The sequence below is a fragment of the Pongo abelii genome, chromosome X (genome assembly GCF_028885655.2).
Source record: "Pongo abelii isolate AG06213 chromosome X, NHGRI_mPonAbe1-v2.0_pri, whole genome shotgun sequence".
In the NCBI taxonomy this organism is placed as follows: domain Eukaryota; kingdom Metazoa; phylum Chordata; class Mammalia; order Primates; family Hominidae; genus Pongo; species Pongo abelii.
The window spans coordinates 10,515,608-10,538,037 of NC_072008.2; the positions used below are offsets into that span (position 1 = coordinate 10,515,608).

Consider the following 22,430-nt stretch of genomic DNA (forward strand, 5'->3'; position numbering starts at 1 on the left):
GAGAATCTAACTGTATCTCCTGACCCTTTCACCAAGAAGTAGTAAATAGCAGAGTTGAGTGCTTTTGTTGACTAAATATTGCACCCTGGGGAATTGGGCTAATTATTGTTACCAACAGCTGCTAATTTGGACTGATGGATACGGAGATGGTTGCTAGGCATTTTTGACTGATGGTCAAGTTATACTTTAAAAATGCTTTCCTTATGACCCATGAACACAAAAAGTCCTTAAACTTCATAGAGGTCCTAGGATTATTCTCAACAAATATTTATGAAGCCCTTAAACTATGCTACACACCAAAGAGCCCAGAATATATGCATCGATGCAGAAAAGTTAAAAGAAATGCTAAGGTGCCATTTGAACTCTTAAAAGATACTGCAAAGTGAAACGCCAATTAATTCTCTGTCATAATGTCTGGCAGGGAGAACTGTTCTGAGCTACTGGGAAACAAGCACCAAACTTGCAATTGCATTTCCCTGGCTTTAGCAGTTTCCCTGCCCACTGGCAGAAACCTCTTTATTCAGGCTCATCCAAAATAGATTTTGTTCCCAAGTTTCTCCTGGTTCCATGGTCTACAAACAATTAAATAAAACATTTAAAATTGAGTGACGCTGTTAATAATGTCTACCATCTTGATGGTAGGAACTTTGTTACATGGGTACCAAAAGGATCAAAGTTCCTAGCCTGGGAGGCAAAGGCTGACAGCAAGAATCAGTGGAGATTACTGCAGCTTTTAACACCTACACATTTGTTTTTTGATGGAAGGAAAGATACTTATGTTTGGCTACAACTTCAAATTCCTAATTGGAGTGACAGGCAAGGGGAAATCTGCCAAATTCAACATTTTAGGCCATGTTTTTATTTCCCAAATCCTTACTGCCCATCTTCTGGCCTTTTGGATAAGTTGCCAAAATCCACTAGGGCTGTTAGCGCTATGCCACTTTCTCAACTTCTTGCTTTACGGCCATGTCTGGGACACATGGGGCCAGTTTTCCAGAAGGTGGACGTGTCTAGAGCTATGCTGCTCACAAGGCTTCTGCCAAACAATGTGCATCACCAAAGTAAAACCCAGTGAGGCCTCACAGTAACAAGATAGGTTTACTTTGGTCAGCCCAGGAATTCCCAAACACATTTGGCCTTGAAAACGTGCAGTTATCTTAATGCCTATGAACACTCTGCAGACACACTTCCAAAACCACTTATCAGATATGCTGTAATTCTTTGAACCAAGCAACATCTTTTCAGAATTGACAACTGGAGTTCTTGGCTTTGTATTCTGGAAAAGATCCTTGAACTGCCTATTGTAGTGAGGAACAGAAGGATCACCTTGAGGAGTCTGAGAACCTCCTAGGTGCTTTGAACAATAGGTACTATTCAGAGGGAATTTTCTTTTTATCACCTTCTTGATACAGATAAGTTACTGCTACAAGGGATTTTAATTCCAGATTCTTCATAAGCAGATCAACTTTTTTATGCTTGGACTTAGTGAATAGCTTTGCTTATTTAACATAATGCTATAAAGGTGCATATACAATCACACCAAAGACCTATCTACTAGTGTGGCTTGAGAATATAGTACATTATACATTTGCATTCATCTAGTGAGTGGGAAGGAAGAGAACTAGTATTTGTTGCATGCTCATCTTGTGACAGAAACTAGGCTAATGTTTTTACTACATTATTGCATTTTATCCCCACAATAACCATCTTAGGTAGGAATAATTGGTCCCGTTTTACAGATTTATGGATCCATTCATTCATTCACTCATTCATTCATGTCAGGCAGCTTGCAATGTGCTGGGGCTATAATGGTAAAAACAAGGTGGCTAGGGTACCTGCCTACTTGGAGTATATGAGCAAAATTAGCCAATGTTAATGAGCAGCCTCGATGCTATCTATAATTACTAAGCAATTAGCACAGAGCCAAACAATCGGTTCCAAAGCAAAAGCATCTCCTACAATGTAAAGCTTGAGGCTCTCTCCCCTTCTGGAATTGTTTGATGTTTCTGAAATGAAAAAAAATATTTACAGTTTTGATTCAGCTTGTAGGAGGACATATCCACTTTAAGTCACTTAACGATGCAGAAAATCTCATCTAAGTCTCACTTCAAGAATGCCTGCAGGATTAAAAGTTTGTTCTGGGCTCCACACCTGAATTGAAGAATAAAGATTGTTTGGAAGTATACAGGAGCCAAAGCCCAAGGCAGGCACAATAGGAGACAGAAAAAAGAAGTCATGTCCTAGAGAAGAATGTTAAGTGACAGGTTGATGAATAGGGACAGGTAGACAGAGAGTAGCATTGGAAAAAAGACACACAAGGCGGGCTAGACTGACATGTTGAAACGTGAAAACAGAGATCCAACTAACACTCATGGAGTAGCTATAATGCTAATGACCTGTTCTTAGGAACTTAAAGCAATGTTATCACAACAGTGACAGCTATTCTGAAAACAATTTTTTTAAATAATTTTTTTATTAGTAAAAACAGTTCTTTTGTGGGCACATAGTAGGTGTATATATTTATGGAGTACATGAGATATTTTGATACAGGCATGCAATGTGAAATAAGCACATCACAGAGAATAAGGTATCAATCCCCTCAAGCATTTATCCTTTGGGTTACAAACAATCCAGTTACATTTTTAAGTTTTTTTAAAACATACGATTAAGTGATTATTGACTATGGTCACCCTATTGTGCTACCAAATAGTAGGTCTTATCATTCTTTCTTTTTTCCCATTAACCATCCCTACCCACCCCCATTCCCACAACCCCCTACTACACTTCCCAGCCTCTGGTAACCATCCTTCTACTCTCTATGTCCATGAGTTCAATCGTTTTGATTTTTAGATTCCACAAATAAGTGACAGCATGTAATGTTTGTCTTTCTGTGCCTGGCTTAGTTCACTTAATGATCTGCAGTTCCATCCATGTTGTGGCAAATAACTAGATCTCATCCTTTTTTATGGTTGACTAGTACTCCATTGTGTATATGTACCACATTTTCTTTATTCATTCATCTGTTGATGGACACTTAGGTTGCTTCCAAATCTTAGCTATTGTAAAAGTGCTGCAACAAACACAGGAGTGAGGATATCTCTTCTATATACTGATTTCGTTTCTTTTGGGTATGTACCTAGCAGTAGGATTGCTGGATTATATGATAGCTTAATTTCTGGATTTTTGAGGAACCTCCAAACTGTTCCTGAACCCAATTTTCTAAGTAGAAAATAGCTCAAAGACCCATAGTTAAAAAGTGGCAGTGCTAGGATTGGAACCCAGGTCTGCCAACTTCTAGTCTAAGCCCAGTGTCCTTTTTCTATATCCTAGCTGCTGGAAGGATAGAAAGGCTCAGGAATTAGCCAAGAGGATTGACAAATAGTGATGGGAGGAGAGGGGATTGCAGAAACAGAGACAAGGCTCTTGGCAAATTTTTACAGGCTCTGTGAATTCAAACTTGACAGAAGCACGTTCTTTGTAGAAAGACAAATCAAAGTCATGTTCGTGCTCTTGATGAGTTGGGCTTGTTATAGAGAGAGCTGAATGGGAGCAGATACGTCCCACTGGAACGTATCTGTGGGCGATTGTATGGGAGATTGTGTGTGGGCATTCCCACACCTGTGCTATACTTCAGATGCATATCTTCTTTCAGTGATAACTGTTATGGGGTCACATCATCTCTGGTCACTAGGTAAGAATTTATTCATGTGACACTTGGTCGAATCTTCAGGGATTGATGAAGAATGCAGTTCATAATAGCCATTTCATCTGGACATCTCAAAGTTCATAGATGGAGAAAAGTACTCTTGGATTCCGGTTGGAAACCGTGACCTAAGTGTAAACGCTATCTATTAGTGTCCTGGGCACACTGGAGTATTAGTGCTATTTGCAGTTTTTAACTTTAGGGTGAATATTGAGCAACTGGATATGGCCCAGGGAAAATAAACATTTGGAACCAAGGAGTCAGGAGGAAAGAAATGGGCCTCTCAGAGTAAGGAGGAGAGCATCTTAAGTACATAACAGGGATGATAGCCAGCTGTTATCCATGCCTTTTAGAAGAGATAAGTATCTAATCAGCTACAAAAGGAATTTTCCTCAAATATAAGAAATAATACAGTCAAGCTGGTTGGATAGTAGACCAGAGTTGTAAAAACACGATACATTACTCTTTAAGAAGAGCGAAAATGGAGATGCCAATCACTACCTCCTCTATGCGATATTTTGAGAATTAGCACAAGTTTCCGAAACAAGCAAGCACTCAATAAATGTTAGTTTCCTTTCTCTTTCTTTGAATAAATTTGAGTCATAAGATGGCGAGTATTTTTTTCCCTAGGCCAGGGGCTGGCAAAGTATGGTCTACTGCCTGTTTTTGTAATGGTTTTATTGGCACACAGCCACACCCATTTGTTTCTATATTATCTATGGCTGCTTTAGAGCTAGCTACAATGGCAGAGTTGAGTAGCTGTGACCAAGACCTTACAACCTGCAAAGTGGAAAAATATTTACTTGATGATCCTTCATAGAAAAAGTCTGCTGATCTCTGCTCTAGGATGAAGATCAGCGTGGAGGAGCTCTCTGGGGTCTTCTAGAGATAGGATTCTATTATTGCTTTGGATAAAGGGCAGTTGACTCTGAAAATTAGAATGAATGAAGTCAAGGCCATTAGCCTCAGTTAGAGATGTCATTTATGTGGCATTGGCTGTACCTGGCCCAGCCTAGTGCTTCTCTTTGTTTTTTCATTCATTTATTTTTTTTTTGGAGAGTCTCGCTCTGTCGCCCAGGCTGAAGTGCAGTGGCACGATCTCAGCTCACTGCAACCTCCACCTCCCAGGTTCAAGCAATTCTCCTGCCTCAGCCTCCCGAGTAGCTGGGATTACAGGTGCCTGCCACCACACGTAGCTAATTTTTGTATTTTTTTTTTTTCAGTAGGGACCGGGTTTCACCATGTTAGTCAGGCTGGTCTCGAACTCCTGACCTCAGGTGATCCACTCGCTTTGGCCTCCCAAAGTGCTGGGATTATAGGCGTGAGCCACCGTGCCCAGCTAGTGCTTTTCTTTGGATCCACTAGAATTGCTATAGGTGTTTGTGTCAGTGAAGATGAGTAATTTTTATACCAATCAGGTATGTGTGCTGAAGAAATACTTATCCTTGCCAGTTTTACTGCTGAGCCAACCATTCAGATAACATCACGTTAAAGCTCCCTACCTGAGAATAAAGAGTATTTTAAAAGAAGGCCGTATGAGGTTGACAGTTTGGTCCTTTCTCTCCTGCATGAGTTGGCCTTGACCTTTTCAGGTGAGGCCAAGCTCCTCAACCAAATGAAAATGGGCCTAACAGAGAACAACACCTGTGTGATTTTAAAAAAAAATAGATGAGCCCTGTGATGGAAGAAAAGATTCCCTTTAATGTTTTTGCCTTCATTTTGACTCTTTGTTATCAAGTGTACGATAACATCACATCTGAGAGTCACAGTAAATGCTGTTTTTGTGCCATCATAAGCTCCCCGTCGTCCAAAAGCAGGTTGATTTTATTCTTTCCAACTGGTGGACTCTTGTTTCAAAGGCCTTGAACTCCAGACTTCAGGCTGTTACTGAAAGGGCTTTCACATGTCAAAAGGAAGCATCTTTAGCTGGAACAAAACAGCTCAAAGCCTCTATTCTCTCTGGTAGTGAGCCTTGAAAATGAAAATAAAAGCAAGGCGAGGGCAAGACCAACCAATCACACCGCAGATACAAGAGCCCAGCAGCTGAGAAGTTCCCAGGGGACCCTGCACTCACCTCTCGGTGATATTCTTAGCAGTCTGTAGGAAACGCGCATGATCATTCTCCTTCAGAGAGTGTTCCGCTTGGGAGATGAGTGATGCCGACCGCTCAATGCACTGTTTGCAGTTTGCAATCTGCTGAGCCAGTTTGCGAAGCCTCATCACCTTGAACAAAAGAGGCATGGAGAGAGATGGTTACATGGGTGGTCTTGCTTAATGAAAAGGCATCAGGCTGGATCCTTCATTTCGTTGTGTTATCCTTCCATAAAAGTTCAAAAAGTAGGCATAGAGATATATCAAAATATGGAAAGCTCCGTTATGGGACTCTGGTTTAGATATTCTTTATCTCATTGGAGAAGCATTGCTAATTCATTTTATGAGGAAACACTGAATTGTGAATTGCTTCCCTGTTGATGGGAAAAAAAGGTGTTGCCCAGTGGCAACTTACAAAGGGTCACCAGACCTCTTCCCTGGACTATTCCACACAATGACTGCAAGACTGTAGGGAACCCTGGAACTTTCTCTATCTCAGGTTTATCTTCTTTTCATCAAGAAGATAAAACGTCTTTATAGGTGGTGAATCTATGGTTTAAATGAAAACCATTTTCTAAAAAGTTTTTTTTGCAATTCATGTAATAAAATCGAGAATGAAAAGCATTAGGTGTTACTATTTCCCACACTACCTAAAACTCATGTGTTAAATTAACAGAAAGGGAGCATTTTTCCCATTGATTAATATTTTTCCTGTTGAGCAGATGAGAGAAAGCCAAAAAAAGCACAGCTGGGCCATTTCCCCTCACTGGGAACGTCATTTCCAGGCACTTTGTGCTTACTTGATAACTAGGAACTATTTTGATAAGCATTTCCCAGTTGGGATAAAAACGCATGATTGCTTCACAACCTCCATTCCAATTCCTGATTCTGTCTTGCTTGAAAATGTCCCTCAAACGTAATTGACCATAACCTCCGGGGCAGGCCAAGATAAGTCCAAGGTAACCCACTTGACCGTTCGCTCTGGTGTTTGAAATGTGCTGTGAGATGAAGTCCTCTGGCCAGAAGCCAAGTTAAAATTAGACAGCTAATTGGAATTGCCGTGTGCCTACTGCCCCCAACCACACACCCAGGGACAGGTTTCGGCAGGCTTTATGATAATTCTGGAATGGAAAATAGCCCTGGGTGAAAGGGTATGGAGGAGGCCAGTTAATCTGTCTTACAGACAAGGCTGGCTCAAGGCTCTCTCCAGAATTCCTGCTAATTCCAAGAAATTCCTTCTTTCTCCAAGTCGTCATTACCATCCCTGTATAACTCTAATCTAAGAAAAGGAAGGAAAGAGATGTCAGAACTTGAGGCCTCTAAGGAACATCCAATTCCAAGTATGTACTATAAGCAAACAAAGGAAATTCATACTGAATTAGAGGCAGCAGGCACAAGATTTCAGGCAAGGGTGAGAAAAATTCCTGAAAGAGTCAGAGAATGAAGTGTCAAAACTTTAGGGCAAATAATATATGATCGTGAGCCTGGTAAAAGACTTAATGCATTATAATTATAGTTACTGTCCCCAGTGGATTAATTGTATTCATTAGTGGAATAAAATAACACTTATTTTACACCAAATAGAATTTAGCCTCTGGCATCATTCTATCTGGAGGCAAAGCTAGGAAGGCATCCAGTGCAGAGCAGGATATTAGAACATGTTCATAAGAAACAGAGGAAGGAAAATTCCAGAAGGAAAACTAATTTACAGTCCATAGAACAAACCAAGTGAATGGAATATTTAATCACACAGCATAAAGAATCATTTAAATTACATGGCAGAATTGCAGATGTTTAATACAATTCCAACAAAAGAAAATAAGGTCAAAATATTCCTTTAGAATAACTTCATGACAACTACTTATCCTTTAGATATGCCTATTAAAGACCACACACATTTCAAATGCGATGATGCTTGAACTCCAGTTTCTTCTTTTCTTTTTCTATCATGATATTGAACATTAAAAGTGACATAACAGGAAAAAGAATAAAAGAGCCCTAAATCATGCAAAAATTAAAGCAAGACAAAATGAGAGTTGCCTGTGAAAATATCGGAATGTTCTACAGAGAACAATTTTGGGCATAATTTCAGTTATAGGTTAGTGTACAATTTCATCTGATACACCTGATTTGAGCTTTGCAAACCTAGTGTAAAAGAATCAGCTGGGGATCATTTTGAAAGAAAAACAGTAGATGTTTGGGTCTACTCTCCAATATTTGAGTTAAGGAGTTGTAATTCGCAGAGCAGGAGGAATTTGCATTTCAACAAGCAACAAATGTTTTTAAGCCTGCAGGTGATGAATCATTAGGACAGTCAGGACTAGCCTTTAAAAAACCAAATAGAAGAGGAGAAAAGCAAATAGCAGAGTGCATTCCTGGTAGAAAAGGCAAGTTGGGTTTTGTAAAACCTTTTGTGTGTGTGCATGCGTGCACGCTGTATTGTGATGTCATATGTATTTCTTACTGTGGGTTACAGTAAAAAAAAAGAAAAAAGAAAAACACTGCTCTAAGTTAGGTGTTCATAGGCTGTGATCTGTGGGCCAAATCAGCATACAGCCTGTTTGTGTAAATAAAGCTTTATTGGCACACTACCACACTCATTGGTTACACATAATCTATGGCTGCTTTCTTGCTACAATGTTGTGCAGAAGTGAGTTGCTGCAACAGAGAACCTATGGCAAAGCCTAAAATATTTGTTATCTGGCCCTTGACAGAAACGACGGCTGACCCCTGGCTTAAATGATTACAGTCAGATGGCCCTGATTTGCAGCACACTCTGAAACACTGTCCTACTTGTCACAGCACTTCAAACTCAGACACCCAGCATGGAGCGAAGTACTTAGTTTTCTATTAGACAACACTTTTTAATGTATTATTTTTAAAAGCTGACAAGGTGAATAAAATTTGATGTTTAAAAAAATATTAGATACTGACACATAAAAAGATTCTGTATATGTCTGCCTTAATGTTGCAGGGGAAATACTTTCCAGTCAACTCTTCATTTTTCCTTTGGGAAGTGAGATTACCACATTGTAGCTTTTGGAATTTACTCTCTACTAGTCATGGAAATAGTTTGCCTGCTGGAATCTCCTTTTAGCAGGGACACAGGCCTGTTTATATCATTTTATTTGCTGTTTATTATACCTTACACACTCTTTTAAAAGCCGCTTTATTTTGCTTGAAATGCATTTTAAACACTTATTTTTATATAAATGCTTTTTATATATATGTAGGATACACACACCCCAAAACAACTAGGTCCAAACAATGCATCCTCAATTCACACAAGTATCCTGAAGATGAGGCCTGTTCTCACCATCTCTTTAAGGCCATGGAGAGCTCAACATTTAGTCCAAGTTAATTTTCTTAAACTTTTAAGATTTAGTGTACATAAAAGGCAGTGAAGAAAAGGGACCCTTATTTTGTCGAGCTTTGGCCTTCAGAAGTCTACCATAGATCTCTGTGTCTGAACATTAAATGAATGAATTCAATCTGGAGTTAGCTCTTTGTGTGTTGACATGAAACTTATCCCCGACTACTGAAAAAAAGAAGAAAATTCTTTCCCAGGGAGCCTCATGGCTTAAGACTCTCCAGTCCATCCACCTATAAAGGCTGTCGAGTTAATTTGTTTCAGAGAATGTATAATTGTCCAAGAGCAGGAATCATCAGTAGGTACTAACGCGTAATAATATCACCTGCTTGGTGACCTCATCAACTGCAGAATTTGAGGTGAGTTTGACAGCTGGGTGGCTAGCGTCAGAGACAGACAGCGGCAAAATAAGGCAGTTGATGAAACTCACTTTTGTGGTCTCCACAATTCTGCCTGATTCTTGCTCCACCTGCCCACTTCCAATTGCTTGTCAGAAGGCCCCACCATCCCTTCTTTAGACTCAATGCCCTCAGTTGCCACTGCCACCCTGGGGTGCAGGAACCCAAGTCCCCCAGTGAACCCCAAGTCCACACTTGCCCTCCCTGTCTGGCACCTCAGATTTCCACGGGTTGGCATTCACACCCTTCCTCTTAAAAACAGGCCTCTGACACAATATGCCCTGGCTAGGGACTTGAGTCACTGTGAGTTTCAGGGTTTGGAATCAACTAGTCCTTGGTCATGTGCCAAAGTGCTAACTCAAGAGAAAAGGAGTGGGGCCCTCATCTTTCCCAAGTAACATCTGCTTTCTAAGATTGCCTTCTGAGATAATGTTGCTGAACAAATGTATACTTTTTGAAAAGTGAAGCATTCCATACATACAAAAAATTTAAGAATATAATGAACTGTACTGTACATAGTACCAGGTTTACTAAATCTCAGTATTTTCATCATATGAGCTTCAGAGTTTTCAAAAGGAAGTAAAAAAAAGATTTTTTTTGAGACAGGGTCTTGCTCTGTCACCCAGGCTGGAGTGTAGTAGCATGATTACGGATCACTGCAGCTTTGACCTTCCAGGCTCAAGCAATCCTCCCGCCTCAGCCTCCTGACTAGCTGAGACCACAGGCACATGCCACTACACCTGGCTAATTTTTATTTTTATTTTTTTGTAGTGATGTGGAACCACTATGTTGACCAGGCTGGTCTCAAACTCCTGGGCTCAAGCGATCCTCTCGCCTTGGCCTCCCAAAGTGCTGGGATTATAGGCATGAGCCACCACACCTGGTGGTAAAATATTATTGATAGCATTAAAGCCCCTGTGTGGCACTTTATAATCTCACTCATGTCTCTCTCCAGAAGAAAAGACCCTCTTGAATTTAGAGCTGATCACTCCCAAACATGTTTATGTACACATACCTAAACAATGTATGGGATTTTTTGGTAGTTTATTAAATTTTATATAATGCTTATCATTACATACAAATAATTATAAAACTTGCTTCTGTTTTTGTGATTTGTCCATGCTAATACATATCACCCTAGTTCATTAATTTTAATTTCTGAAGACTTTTTCATTATATAATACACAATTTATATGTCTAATAAACAGCTGAATTGAGATAGAATTGACATATCATAAACAGTACATAAAGTGCAAATTTGATAATTTTTCAAATATGTACACACCCATGAAACAGTCATCACAGTCAAGATAATAAACATATATATCATGCCCCACAATTTCCTCCGGCCCCTTTGTAATTAACTGTGCCCATCCTTTCCTGTCATCTCATCCCCAAAAGCACTCATTGATTTGCTTTTTGTCACTGTAGATTAGTAGAAAGTGCCGTTTCTCGAATTTCATATGAATCTACTCATACAGAATATACTACTTTCTGTCTGACTTCTTTCACGCACCCTAATTATACTGAGATCCATCCATGTTGTTGCATTGTAACTAGTTCATTCCTTTTTATTGCCAAAGAGTATTTCATTGTATGATTATGACACAAATTGTTTACCCATTCATCTGTTGATGGACATTTGGGCCATTTCCAGTTTGGGGCTATTACAAGTAAAATTAACATGAAATTTCACCTACAAGTCTTTTTTTTTTTGGACAGGGTCTAACTCTATCACCCAGGCTGGAGTGTAGTGGCACCATTTCAGCTCACTGCAACCTCTGCTTCTTGGGCTCAAGCGATTCTCCAGCCTCAGCCTCCTGTGTAGCTGGGATTACAGGAGTGAGCCATCAACACCTGGCTAATTTTTGCATTTTTTGTAGAGACAGAGTTTCACCATGTTGCCTAGGCTGGTCTCAAACTCCTTGAGCTCAAAGCAATCCACCTGCCTCAGCCTCCCAAAGTGCTGGGATTACAGGTGTGAGCCACTGTGCCCAGTCTCACCTACAAGTTTTGTATGGACATAGCTTTCCTTTCTCTTGGTAAATACCTAAATGGCTGGATCATATGGTAAGTGTATGCTTACTTAAGAAACTGCCAGCTTTCCAGCATGTACTACTTTAATTCCCACCACCAGCAGTTTGTGAGAGCTCTGGTTCCTTCACATTCTTGCCAACACTTGGTATGCGCCATCTTTTGAATTTTAATTATTCTAGTAGGTAGGAAGCAGTATCTCATCGAAATTTATTTTGCATTTCATTAATGACTAATGATACTGAACCATCTTTTCATGTGCTTATTTACCATCTGTGATGGTTAATACTGAGTGCCAACTTGATTGGATTGAAGGATGCAAGTATGGATCCTGGGTGTGTCTGTGAGGGTGTCGCCAAAGGACATTAACACTTGAGTCAGTGGGCTGGGGAAGGCAGACCCACCCTTAATCGGGTGGGCACCATCTAATCAGCTGCCAGTGAATATAAGCAGGCAGAAAAACATGAAAAGGCAAGACTGGCTTAGCCTCCCAGTCTACATCTTTCTCCCATGCTGGATGCTTCCTGCCCTCAAACATCAGACTCCAAGTTCTTCAGTTTTGAGACTCAGACTGGCTCTCCTTGCTCCTCTAGCTTGCAGACAGCCTACTGTGGGACCTTGTGATTGTGTAAGTTAATACTTAGTAAACTCCTCTCTCCCTCTATATATATATATCCTATTAGTTCTGTCACTCTAGAGAACCCTAAGTAATACACCATCCACACCTCTTCTTTGGTAAAGTATTCAAATCTTTTATGCATTTTGGTGAAAGGCTTGTTTTCTTATTAATGAGTTTTGAGAATTTGTTATATATTCTGGATACAATCCTTTATTAAAATTTATTAATAATCTGTAAATATTTTCTCCTAGTTTGTGGTTGGTCTTTTCAGTCTCTTAACAGTGCATTTTGAAGAGGTTTTTAATTTTGATGAAACCCAACATATAAATATTTTCTTTTATGGATAATGCTTTTGTCATTTGTATGTAAAGAATCTTTGCCTAACCCAAGGTCAAGATCTCCTCCACGTTTTCTTCTAGAAGTTTTACAGCTTCTACCTTTTACATTTAGATATATAATCAATTTTGAGTTAAGTCTTGTATATAATGTGAAGTATGGATCAAACTTCATATTCTTACATACAGATATCCAATTGCTCCAGCACCAGTTACTAAAAAGACAATCCTTTCTCCACTGAAATTGCCTTTGCATCTTTGTTGAAAATCACTTGTCCATATATGTATGAATCTACTTCTCAAGTCTTTTTGCTGATCCTTTGATCTATTTGTCTATCTTTATGCAAATACCACATTATATTGATTTCTGAAGCCTTATAATAAATCTTGAAATCAGCTGATGTTAGTTCTCCAACTTTGTTATTATTTTCAGTTTTTTTTTTTTTGAGACAGAGTCTCTCTCTGTCGCCCAGGCTGGAGTGCAGTGGCGCAATCTCGGCTCACTGCAAGCTCCGCCTCCCGGGTTCACGCCATTCTCCTGCCTCAGCCTCCTGAGTAGCTGGGACTACAGGCGCCCACCACCATGCCTGGCTTATTTTTTGTATTTTTAGTAGAGACGGGGTTTCACCGTGTTAGCTAGGATGGTCTCAATCTCCTGACCTCGTGATCCGCCCGTCTCGGCTTCCCAAAGTGCTGGGATTATAGGCGCGAGCCACCGCACCGGGCCTATTTTTCAAAGTTTTAAATGATTATGCTACATCCTTTGCATTCTAATATGAACTTTAGAATCAGCTTGTCAATTTCTACAAAATAACCTGCTGGAATTTTCATTGAGATTATGTTGAATCTACAGGTCAATGTGGAAAGAACAGAAATCATAACCGTTCTGAGTCTTTACCCCATAACATGATACATAGCTTCATTTTTTAGTCGTCTTTAATTTCTCTCAGCAATATTTTGTAGTTTTCAAGGTCTTTCAAGTCTCACCCATCTTTTGTTAGATTTATCACTAAGTATTTCAAATTTGTGAGGCTGTTTTAAATGGAATTTTTTTTTAATTTCAATTTTCAATTGTTACTAATATATTGAAATGAAATTGATTTTTGTATTGTGATCTTATTCTATGTCAAATGTTTCAGTCTTTGCTTTATGGTTCTTTTTTAAAAATTGTTTGGTCTAAAAAAAAATCCCTCCTACTCTGGGATCATATGTATGTTTTCTGTTAATGTGGTTCTGTTAACAGATATTCTGTAGTTTAGCCATCCTTGTATTATAGGAATAAAGGCTGTTTTGATGTGTTTAATAAAACACTGATGGATTACATTTTCTCATATTAAAAAAATATTTTTGTGTCTATATTCATGAGTGATATTTTCTCACTCTAGATTTTTTAGTGTTGTATGTATTTGGTATTAAGATCATACACTCTACATAAAATGTCTTCTTTCTATTTTCTGAAGTAGTTTATATGAGAATGAGATTATTAGTTCCTGGAACTTCTGTTAAAGTAAGCTATAGAACTGTGGGAGGCTGGTGCCATTTTGGGGCAGAAATGCAAGTTGAGGGACATTTTCAATGACTTATTAAATGTCTTCTGCTTTTAAATTTTTGGTTTATTCAGGTTTTCTACTACTTCTTTACCTAAGTTTTCAAATTATTGGCATGAAGACATTTACACAATTTTCTTATGTTTAAAAAAGTCTGTATTGTATTTATGATGTATTTGTTTATGGGGACCCACACTCTTTTTTCCTTCATCAACCTTAACTACAGATTGGTCTTTTAAATTATTTTTTACAAGTAAAACTCCTCCTGATTAAGGGCTGGCAAACTTTTCCTGTAGAGGACCAGACAGTCAATATTTTAGGCTTTGAGGACCACATGCTGTCTCTGTCACACATATATTGTTTGTTTTTCTTTATTATTTTTTTAACAACCTTTTAAAAATGGGGGAAAAGGCCCTTTTTTACTCACAGATGTTTCAAAATTAGGCTGCGAGTTGTTCTTTGCTGACAGCTGTTCTTGTTTGTTTCCTGTTTTTCTTTCATTTACTTTTCTTCCTTTATTTCTTTCCTCTGCTTTCACTGGGTTTATCCTGTTGTGCTTTTTCTAGCTTTATTTGAAAGCTAATTTTTTACTTTTAGTATTATCTTTTTTTGGGGTGGGGGGACAGGGTCTCGCCGTGTTGCCCAGGCTGGTCTTGAACTCCTGGACTCAAGCAATCCTCCTGCCTCGGCCTCCCAAAGTGTTGGGACTACAGGTGTGAGCTACTGTGCCCAGCCTCGTTTTCAAAAGAATTAAAGCCTGTGAGTTTGCCTTCAAATACTTTTTTGCTGCTTACTACTTACGATATATTATAGTTCTTTTACTGTGGTTTACTTCTACATTTAAAAAATATTACTGTGAAGATATATTTATATATGAATAGATTTTAGTGTCCAAAAACTATAGAAACTATTATTTTGTTGTTGATAATATCTAATGAGATACAGTGTGTGGTCTTAGAGGCAGGGTTCTATGGTATTCAGTTTTTGAAATTTGCTGAAATACTTGCTTTCAACCAAGTGCATGATTATTATTTTAAAAATGCCCCATGTGTAGGTTTTCATATATACTTTCCTATCTTTTGAGTTCCAACTCAGTCGGCATTTGACAAACTCTAATGTCACTCAGACATAAAAGAATGCCTTTTATGGCATTCCCAAGGTGGCGACCAAAACTCAATTTCCAAATTTCCACTGCAGCTGAGTTTTCTTTCTAATTTCAATATCTATATTTTTCCCTCCAAAATTGCTAATTTGTTGCTTTCCTATCTATTTTTTTATTTCATTTCCTTCTTTTGTGGCTTCACTTTTTTTGCTCTTTTGAAAGAGAAGTTATTCCTTCATTTCTTTCTTTGAACATCTTAAGACTTCTTTTAAAGTCTTTTTCTTATTTTCCTATAAAATTAATTTTGTCTGGGGTAAGATAATGTTGTCTGCTGATTTTGCTGGCTGTATGTCTAGAAATTTAAGATTTCTTTATATACTTTGAAATTAAACTTAGAGTTTCAGTTTTAAAGGGAAGTAATTTATAATTCTTTCCTCTCTCACCCTCCTTGCTCAGCCTACCCTGCTCTGATAGTTTTCCAGTTGCCTTCACCTGGCCCTTGAGGTCATTATTCAGGAATCCCATCCTTATCTCTGTGCTCCCTTTCTGTGTGGGTATCAGAAACAGTGTGAACACAGGCTTCAAGCTGACAATGTGACTTTGCTAAAAGCTATGATACAAGGGAAAGGTTGGCAATAATTTTTGACTGAAGCATGAAGCCTTCTATAGCCCATGACATTAAATAATGAGCCTGATTTCCATTCCCCATCCCATTTGGAGCACTTCTAGTTCCTTTCCCCAAAGCTTCAAGAACTATTTATCCACAGGAGCTGAAGCTGAAGCTACTTTGGCCTCTTCCAGACCAAATCCCAGTAGCCTGTGTCCTCAGCCACAGTCATGGCTTTTCAGTTTTGTCTCATTTCTGGCCTGTGGAGATGTTTATCTTGTTTTTGGTCCAGCTATATGTCTTTGCTTTTGCATTTTATTAAGTTCTTTATTACTGACATGTATTTGGGGTAGAACGAGTGCACCAAAGCATAAACTCCATGCAACACTATGGCTGGAACTTGGGGACACCTGCACTACTCTGATCTAGCTCATGAGGGAAACCCTGGTGGTGGGAAGTCCAAGCTAAGTAAGAGAAGGGAAGGCAAGCTAGCCAGGAAGTTGTGGTGGAGTGCCCTTGCAGGCTGAATAAGGACCCTTAATGCTGCCCACATCCTAATCTCAGGAATCTTTGAATACGTTACTCACATGGCAAAAGGGACTTTACAGACAGGATTAAGGATCATGAGATGGGGATGTTACCCTGAATTATCCAGGTAATCCCAATGTAGTCACAAGGGTCCTTATAAGAGGAAGGCAGGAAGGCCTGTGTCAGAGAAGACGTGAGGATGGGAAGAGAGGTCAGACTGATGCAAAGAGACCATGAGCCAAAGAATGCAGGCTACCTGTAAGAGCTAGAAAAGGCAAGAAAAAATAGATTTTCCCCTAAAGCTTCCAGAAAGAAACAGCACTGCCAAAACCTTGACTGTCGATTATGCTTAACCCAGTGAGATCGATTTTTGGATTTCCGAATTTCAGCACACTGAGATAATAAATCTATGTTGTCTCAAGCCACCAAGTTTATGGTAATTTGTTATTGCAGCAATAAGAGACTAATAAGAGTAAGGTGCAAAACCTCAATTAGAGAGGAAGAAGAAGTGCTTTTTAAAAAAAATTATTTATTTATTATTCATTTTTTACTTTGAGATGTATTGCATGGCATGGTGAAAACAGCAAATAAATAATAATGTATTATATGGTTCAAAATCACTAAGCAAGTAAATTTCAAATGTTCTCACCACAAAAAAAGGCTTTGAGATGACGGATATGTTAATTAGCTTGATTTAGTTATTCCATATTTCATCCATAAATTATAACATCACTTTGCACCCCATAAATATATATAACTGTTTGTCAATTTAAAATTAAAAATGAAAATAAACTAATATGTGTATTGAGAGCTAATCTCTGCATGCAACCATGTAAAGTTAGCAAATTACCTTCTGTATGCATATGAATAATTAATTGTGACTGTACTTCAGGTGGCCATGTGTCTGAGAACCTGGAATACTTCTAGAATTAAGAGATGTGCACCTGTGATGCATGATGATGATGGAAGATGAAATATATCCTGTAAGGATTCCAGATGGACACTCAGTGCTCTTCTAAATTGGACAATTTGTATGTGGGGAAAAGTAGCTTTTTGGCACATGTGAGTCCTTGGCCAGGGAATAATTTCATGTTAATCTGTTAATCTACTATACCAGTGTCAATAACTATTTGATTTCACTATTTTTTCAGATCATTTTAATAATTTATGTGTATAAATATTTTGTAATCTATATAGACAGAGTAATCCAAAACATTGTACAATATTAGAAGGTACCTGTTAAATTTTGTGGAAAACAGAAAACCACATACATTAGCCATGGTTATCTCTGTGTTTCACTTACAACTTGCTAGTATGTTTTAATTAATATATTTTGTTTTAAAGTACAGCTATGAACAATAATAATAGAAATGCATGAATTTACTGGATCATAAATAAATGCTTCTATTTTTAAAAATCCATAGAAAAATTATCCTTGGCCAGGCATAGTAGCTCGTGCCTGTCATCCCAGCATTTTAGGAGGCAGAGGCAGGTGGCTTGCTTGAGCCCAGGAGTTCGAGACCAGCCTAGGCAACATGGCGAAACCCTGTCTCTACAAAAAATATAAAAATTAGCCAGGTATGGTGGCCCACGCCTGTAGTCCCAGCTACTCAGGAGGCTAAGGCAGGAGGATTGTTTGAACCCGGGAGGCGGCAGTTGCAGTGAGCCATGATTGTGCCACTGCACTCCAGCCTGGGTGACAGATAAAGACTGTCTCAAAAAAAAAGAAAGAAAAAAAGAAAAATTATCCTTGAATGTGGCAGAGAATTGGGTAAAATTAAAAGGATCATAAGTATTTCAATAAAAACATGACTAATTTTAAAATAGAATAAACTGATGGATTATAAAGTGACCAACAGTTTGTGAATGAATTTTGAATAAATAAGAAAGTGGCTATAAAGAATATATGTCAATTTCTCTTAAAAATATAGTCTGCTGTGAAACAATAGGAAATTAAAACATAGAAACATTAGAAAAGAAGTACTATTACTATATCCGCAAAGGAGTATATGATATAGTGAAACCCCAGGGGTTTTAGGACCATGAAGTTATACCTGTATACATTTCCTCAAAAACATGGGAAAGTACTTCATAATTTCTATAAATAAAGTCAGATTCATTTTTAATTTACGTAATGCTATGCTAGTTGCTAGGATATCACAATGAATACAAAATGAACTCTGCCTCCACAGAACCCACCTTCTCATAGACAAGTGAGATAGAAAACAATGGCCATGATAGACAAGACCTTTATGCTACCTCCTGGCGCTGGGCAATGGAGCAGCCCTTGTATCACAGGTCTTCACAGGAGACCATAGTACAAAGAAAAGGATGGAGAAAAAACTGCCAAGCAAAGGCCTTTTAACTAAGTCTTAAAGACTTAAGAAGGAATTACAGAATGTATAGAAAAAGAGGGTTCTCAACATTTCCAAAGTCCCTGGAGTGTATTAGGATTTATTTTCTCCAGGTAGAGAATATGAAATCTTCTGCCCTAGAAATCATACCTTCCCTTCTTTGATCTTGGTTCCAATAATTTGTCGTCTTTGCTGAATGATCTCAATGAGAAGATCACACTCTTCTGTCAATTTGGCTTCTTGACGCGATGCATTGACCTACGGGATAAGTACAATGGTAAGTGTTAATTTGGCCTTTGTTTTTCAGTTAAGTGCTATTTTTAATGTATACTAGGATGTTTCTAGTTATCTCTGAAAAGATATTTTAAATGTTAACTCTTTGTCCGATTACGCAAGGATGGCAAATATAGGACTTACATGGCCACTTCCTAATTTGCATCCTTGGAAAACATTATTATCCAATGACAGCAGTCTTTTCTACTAAGCCAGACTCAGCTGCAGAATCTTTAGCATAACATGTACATAGCCATTACCAATTAGTTGGAAAATGATGTGTCATGTGAAATATATTTGCAATTCCTGCTTTTATATTTTTAGAAAGTATCAAATTTGTCCTGTTAAACATAAAAAATGTAAGTTAAAAAAACAATCAATATTATTCTTTTATGGAGGACAGATTACTATCAATCTCTTTTAGACAAATTTTCTGTAAGCAATGTAGCAAGCCTGTATCACATTTATTTAACATTTCTCTTAAATACAAACATCAATTTTGTATCTAATCACTATAAAACATAAAAAACACAAAAAGATGGTTCGACAGTTTATTAATCTTATGACATAATTTAAAATTATACTCCTAGTATACTTCTGAGAGATCAAGGTTCTACAACAAAAGCATACCATTCATGTGGAAAGGTGGATCACTACAGAGTGGCTTGTATTTGAAGTTTTTGTGACTTGTATGCAAGGGAGGCTTACAATTAGCTCATTCTTGGCAACTAGGCCTGGGAAATACTCTGCACATGCTATTTCCTCCATCTCATGACAATTCTGAAATGCTTATTCACAAACAGAAACCCAGAAACCACAGCTGTGAGAGATGGAGATAGCAGGCATGAGGTTTATTATTTTAACACAGCCGCAGGAGAAGTTGCAATGTTACAAAGAATGACAATGGCATTGATTATTCTAGCATATCTCAGGGAGGAGACATGGCCCAGTCCCTAGGCTTTTTGATTTGGAAGGCTTTAATTGGAGTAATTTCATTCTCTATGAATGAGATAAACTGGAAGTAGGGTCATGAGTTCAAGATAAAAATCCACTGATGGCTGTTCACAGAAACCATGTCCTGTTTCCACAGGCCCAGGATTCCTTGAATTTTATTCCTGATCATTGTTCAGACACAACATAGAGACTACTCAAGACATCTTATTGAGAAGATGATGGTCATTGGCCATTTGCAATAAACCATGAGATTATGTCCTACATCAGTTTAGCAGACAGAGTTATTTGCTAAGTATTTGTTTGAATGAACAAAGAGAAAAATTAAAAATGCATTGACTGAGAAGTACAAATGTGGAACTCAGGCTAATATTTCAAGGAGGATAATCATTAGGCTTCATTTCTCTTACTGTTATTTTTATGTCATCATTTCTAGTTCCCCTTGAGGTTTCTCAAATAAATTTAGCTATTGACATATTTACTTGAAACTTACACTCAGTAAATTTCTTGTTTCCTTTTGACCTCAAACTGAATTTAATAACTGACTACAACTGAGTTATGAAAAGGATGGGACCATATTGATAACATGAGCACATTATGATGGAGGAAGTAAAATTTCTAGAAAGTAGCACTGACAAAGCTTCTTTGCTTGACCAAACTTTAGTCTTGAACTTTCTCCTAGGCCCTTCTGTGCACTTTCTTGTAAACCAGTTTTAGCAAGAACCCTGCTGAGTTGGTTTAACCAGAATCCTCCATCTCCATATCTGATCACTCTCAGTATCTGATTGGGTTCTTCATCCTTCACCATGCCCCAGGGGATGTCTGATCAACTTGGCCTACCTTCAGCAAGAATCCTTTTAGGTCGGTTTAACCAGAATCCCCCTTACCCCTGATGTTTCCTCTTAGTAATTTTCCATCCACTTACCATCACCCTGCTCCTTGGCTGTAAATCCCCACTGGTCCACGTGACATTGGGAGTTGAGTCCCATTCTATACTGAGGTCTCTTTCCCCTTATTACAATAGTCCTGAATAAAATCTGTTTTTACAGCTTTAACTACTGTTCAGCTCTAGTTTTTCTTTGACATACCCCATACTTGAAAAATATCTACTAGAATAAACCCGAAGAGCTAAGTTGTACTTGAGAATACGAGGTAAATCTGTTAGAACATAAGCTCCATATGGGCAGGGATCTTCAGCTGTTGTATTAAATAAGGTATCTATCCCAAGCACCTGGTGCCATGTCTGGCACAAAATAGGCATTCAAAAAATATTTGTTGAATAAATAAATAGGGAAAATGACCTTCCAAGAAGAGACAGGGCAAAAACGTAATGGAGCAAGTAGTTATCACTAGTAATCACTCAATATGCAGGTAATGGATTGGTTTCCAAGGACTGTGTAGACACAAAATTATGTCCTAAGGATTGTTTTATTTGAGGGGGAGGGAGGAAGGGAGTTGATTTTTTTTGAGACAGGGTCTTGCTCTTGCTCTATCACTCAGGCTGGAGTGCACTGGTGCCATCACGGCTCACTGCATCCTCGACCTCTCAGGCTCAAGCAATCCTCCCTCTTCAGTCTCCTGAGTAGCTGGGACTACAGGTATATGCCATGACTCCTGGCTCAATTTTTTAAAAATGCATTTTTTTGTAGAGACGAGGTCTTGCTATGTTGCCCAGGCTAGTCTCAAACTCCCGGGCTCAAGTGATCCTCGCACTTTGGCCTCTTAAAACTGCTGGGATTACAAGAGTGTGCCACCGCACCTGGCCAGGAATTGATTTTTTAAAACTGCCTTATTGGAATATATTTCACATATCATAAAATTTGTCCATTTAAAATGTGCAGTTTTGTGGTTTTTCGTGTATTCACAGATGATTTCATGTGCAATCGTCATCACAATCTAAGCCTAGAACATTTTCAGTGCCCAGGAAAGAAACCCATAATGTGTGCAGTCACTCCACATTTTCCCTACCTGCCCCAGCTCCAGCCCGAGGCAACCACTAGTCTACTTTCTGTCTCTTTATGGATTTGCCTGTTCTGGATGTTTCATATAAATGGAATCAAATAATACATAATCCTTTTTGTTTGGCTTCTTTCACTTAGCGTAATGTTTTCAAGGTTCATCTATGTGGTAGCATTTATCAGTACTTCATTCCTTTCTATGCCAAATAATATTTCATTGTATGAATAGGCCACTTTTTGTTTATCTCTTCTTTAATAGATGCACACTGATGTTTCTAGTTTTTGTTCACTATAAATAATACTGATATGAACATTCATGTACAAGTTTTTGTGTGCCCATATATATTCATTTTTCTTTGATATAGGGGTGGAATTGTTGGGTCACATAACTGTGTTTAATGTTTTAAGGAACTTCCAAGCTATTGTTCAAAGTGGCTGCATTATTTTATATTCCCATCAGAAATACATGAGGGTTCCAATTTCTCCACATCCTTGTTAATGCTTGTTATTGTATGTCTTTTTAATTTTATTTTATTTTTAGTGGGTATGAAGTGGTATCT

General features: G+C 38.3%; 1 protein-coding gene across 10 annotated transcripts in view; it reads right to left on the reverse strand.

The window, feature by feature from the left end:
• MID1 (midline 1) overlaps nucleotides 1-22,430 on the reverse strand; it is a 654,743-nt gene that overhangs the window by 31,247 nt on the left and 601,066 nt on the right. For all 10 annotated transcript variants that reach the window (XM_063721012.1, XM_054544081.2, XM_054544080.2 and 7 more), the window contains 2 exon segments: nucleotides 18,839-18,946; nucleotides 5,778-5,926 (listed from right to left, as the gene is read on the reverse strand). In XM_063721012.1, the coding sequence (XP_063577082.1) occupies nucleotides 5,778-5,926; nucleotides 18,839-18,946 (257 nt within the window).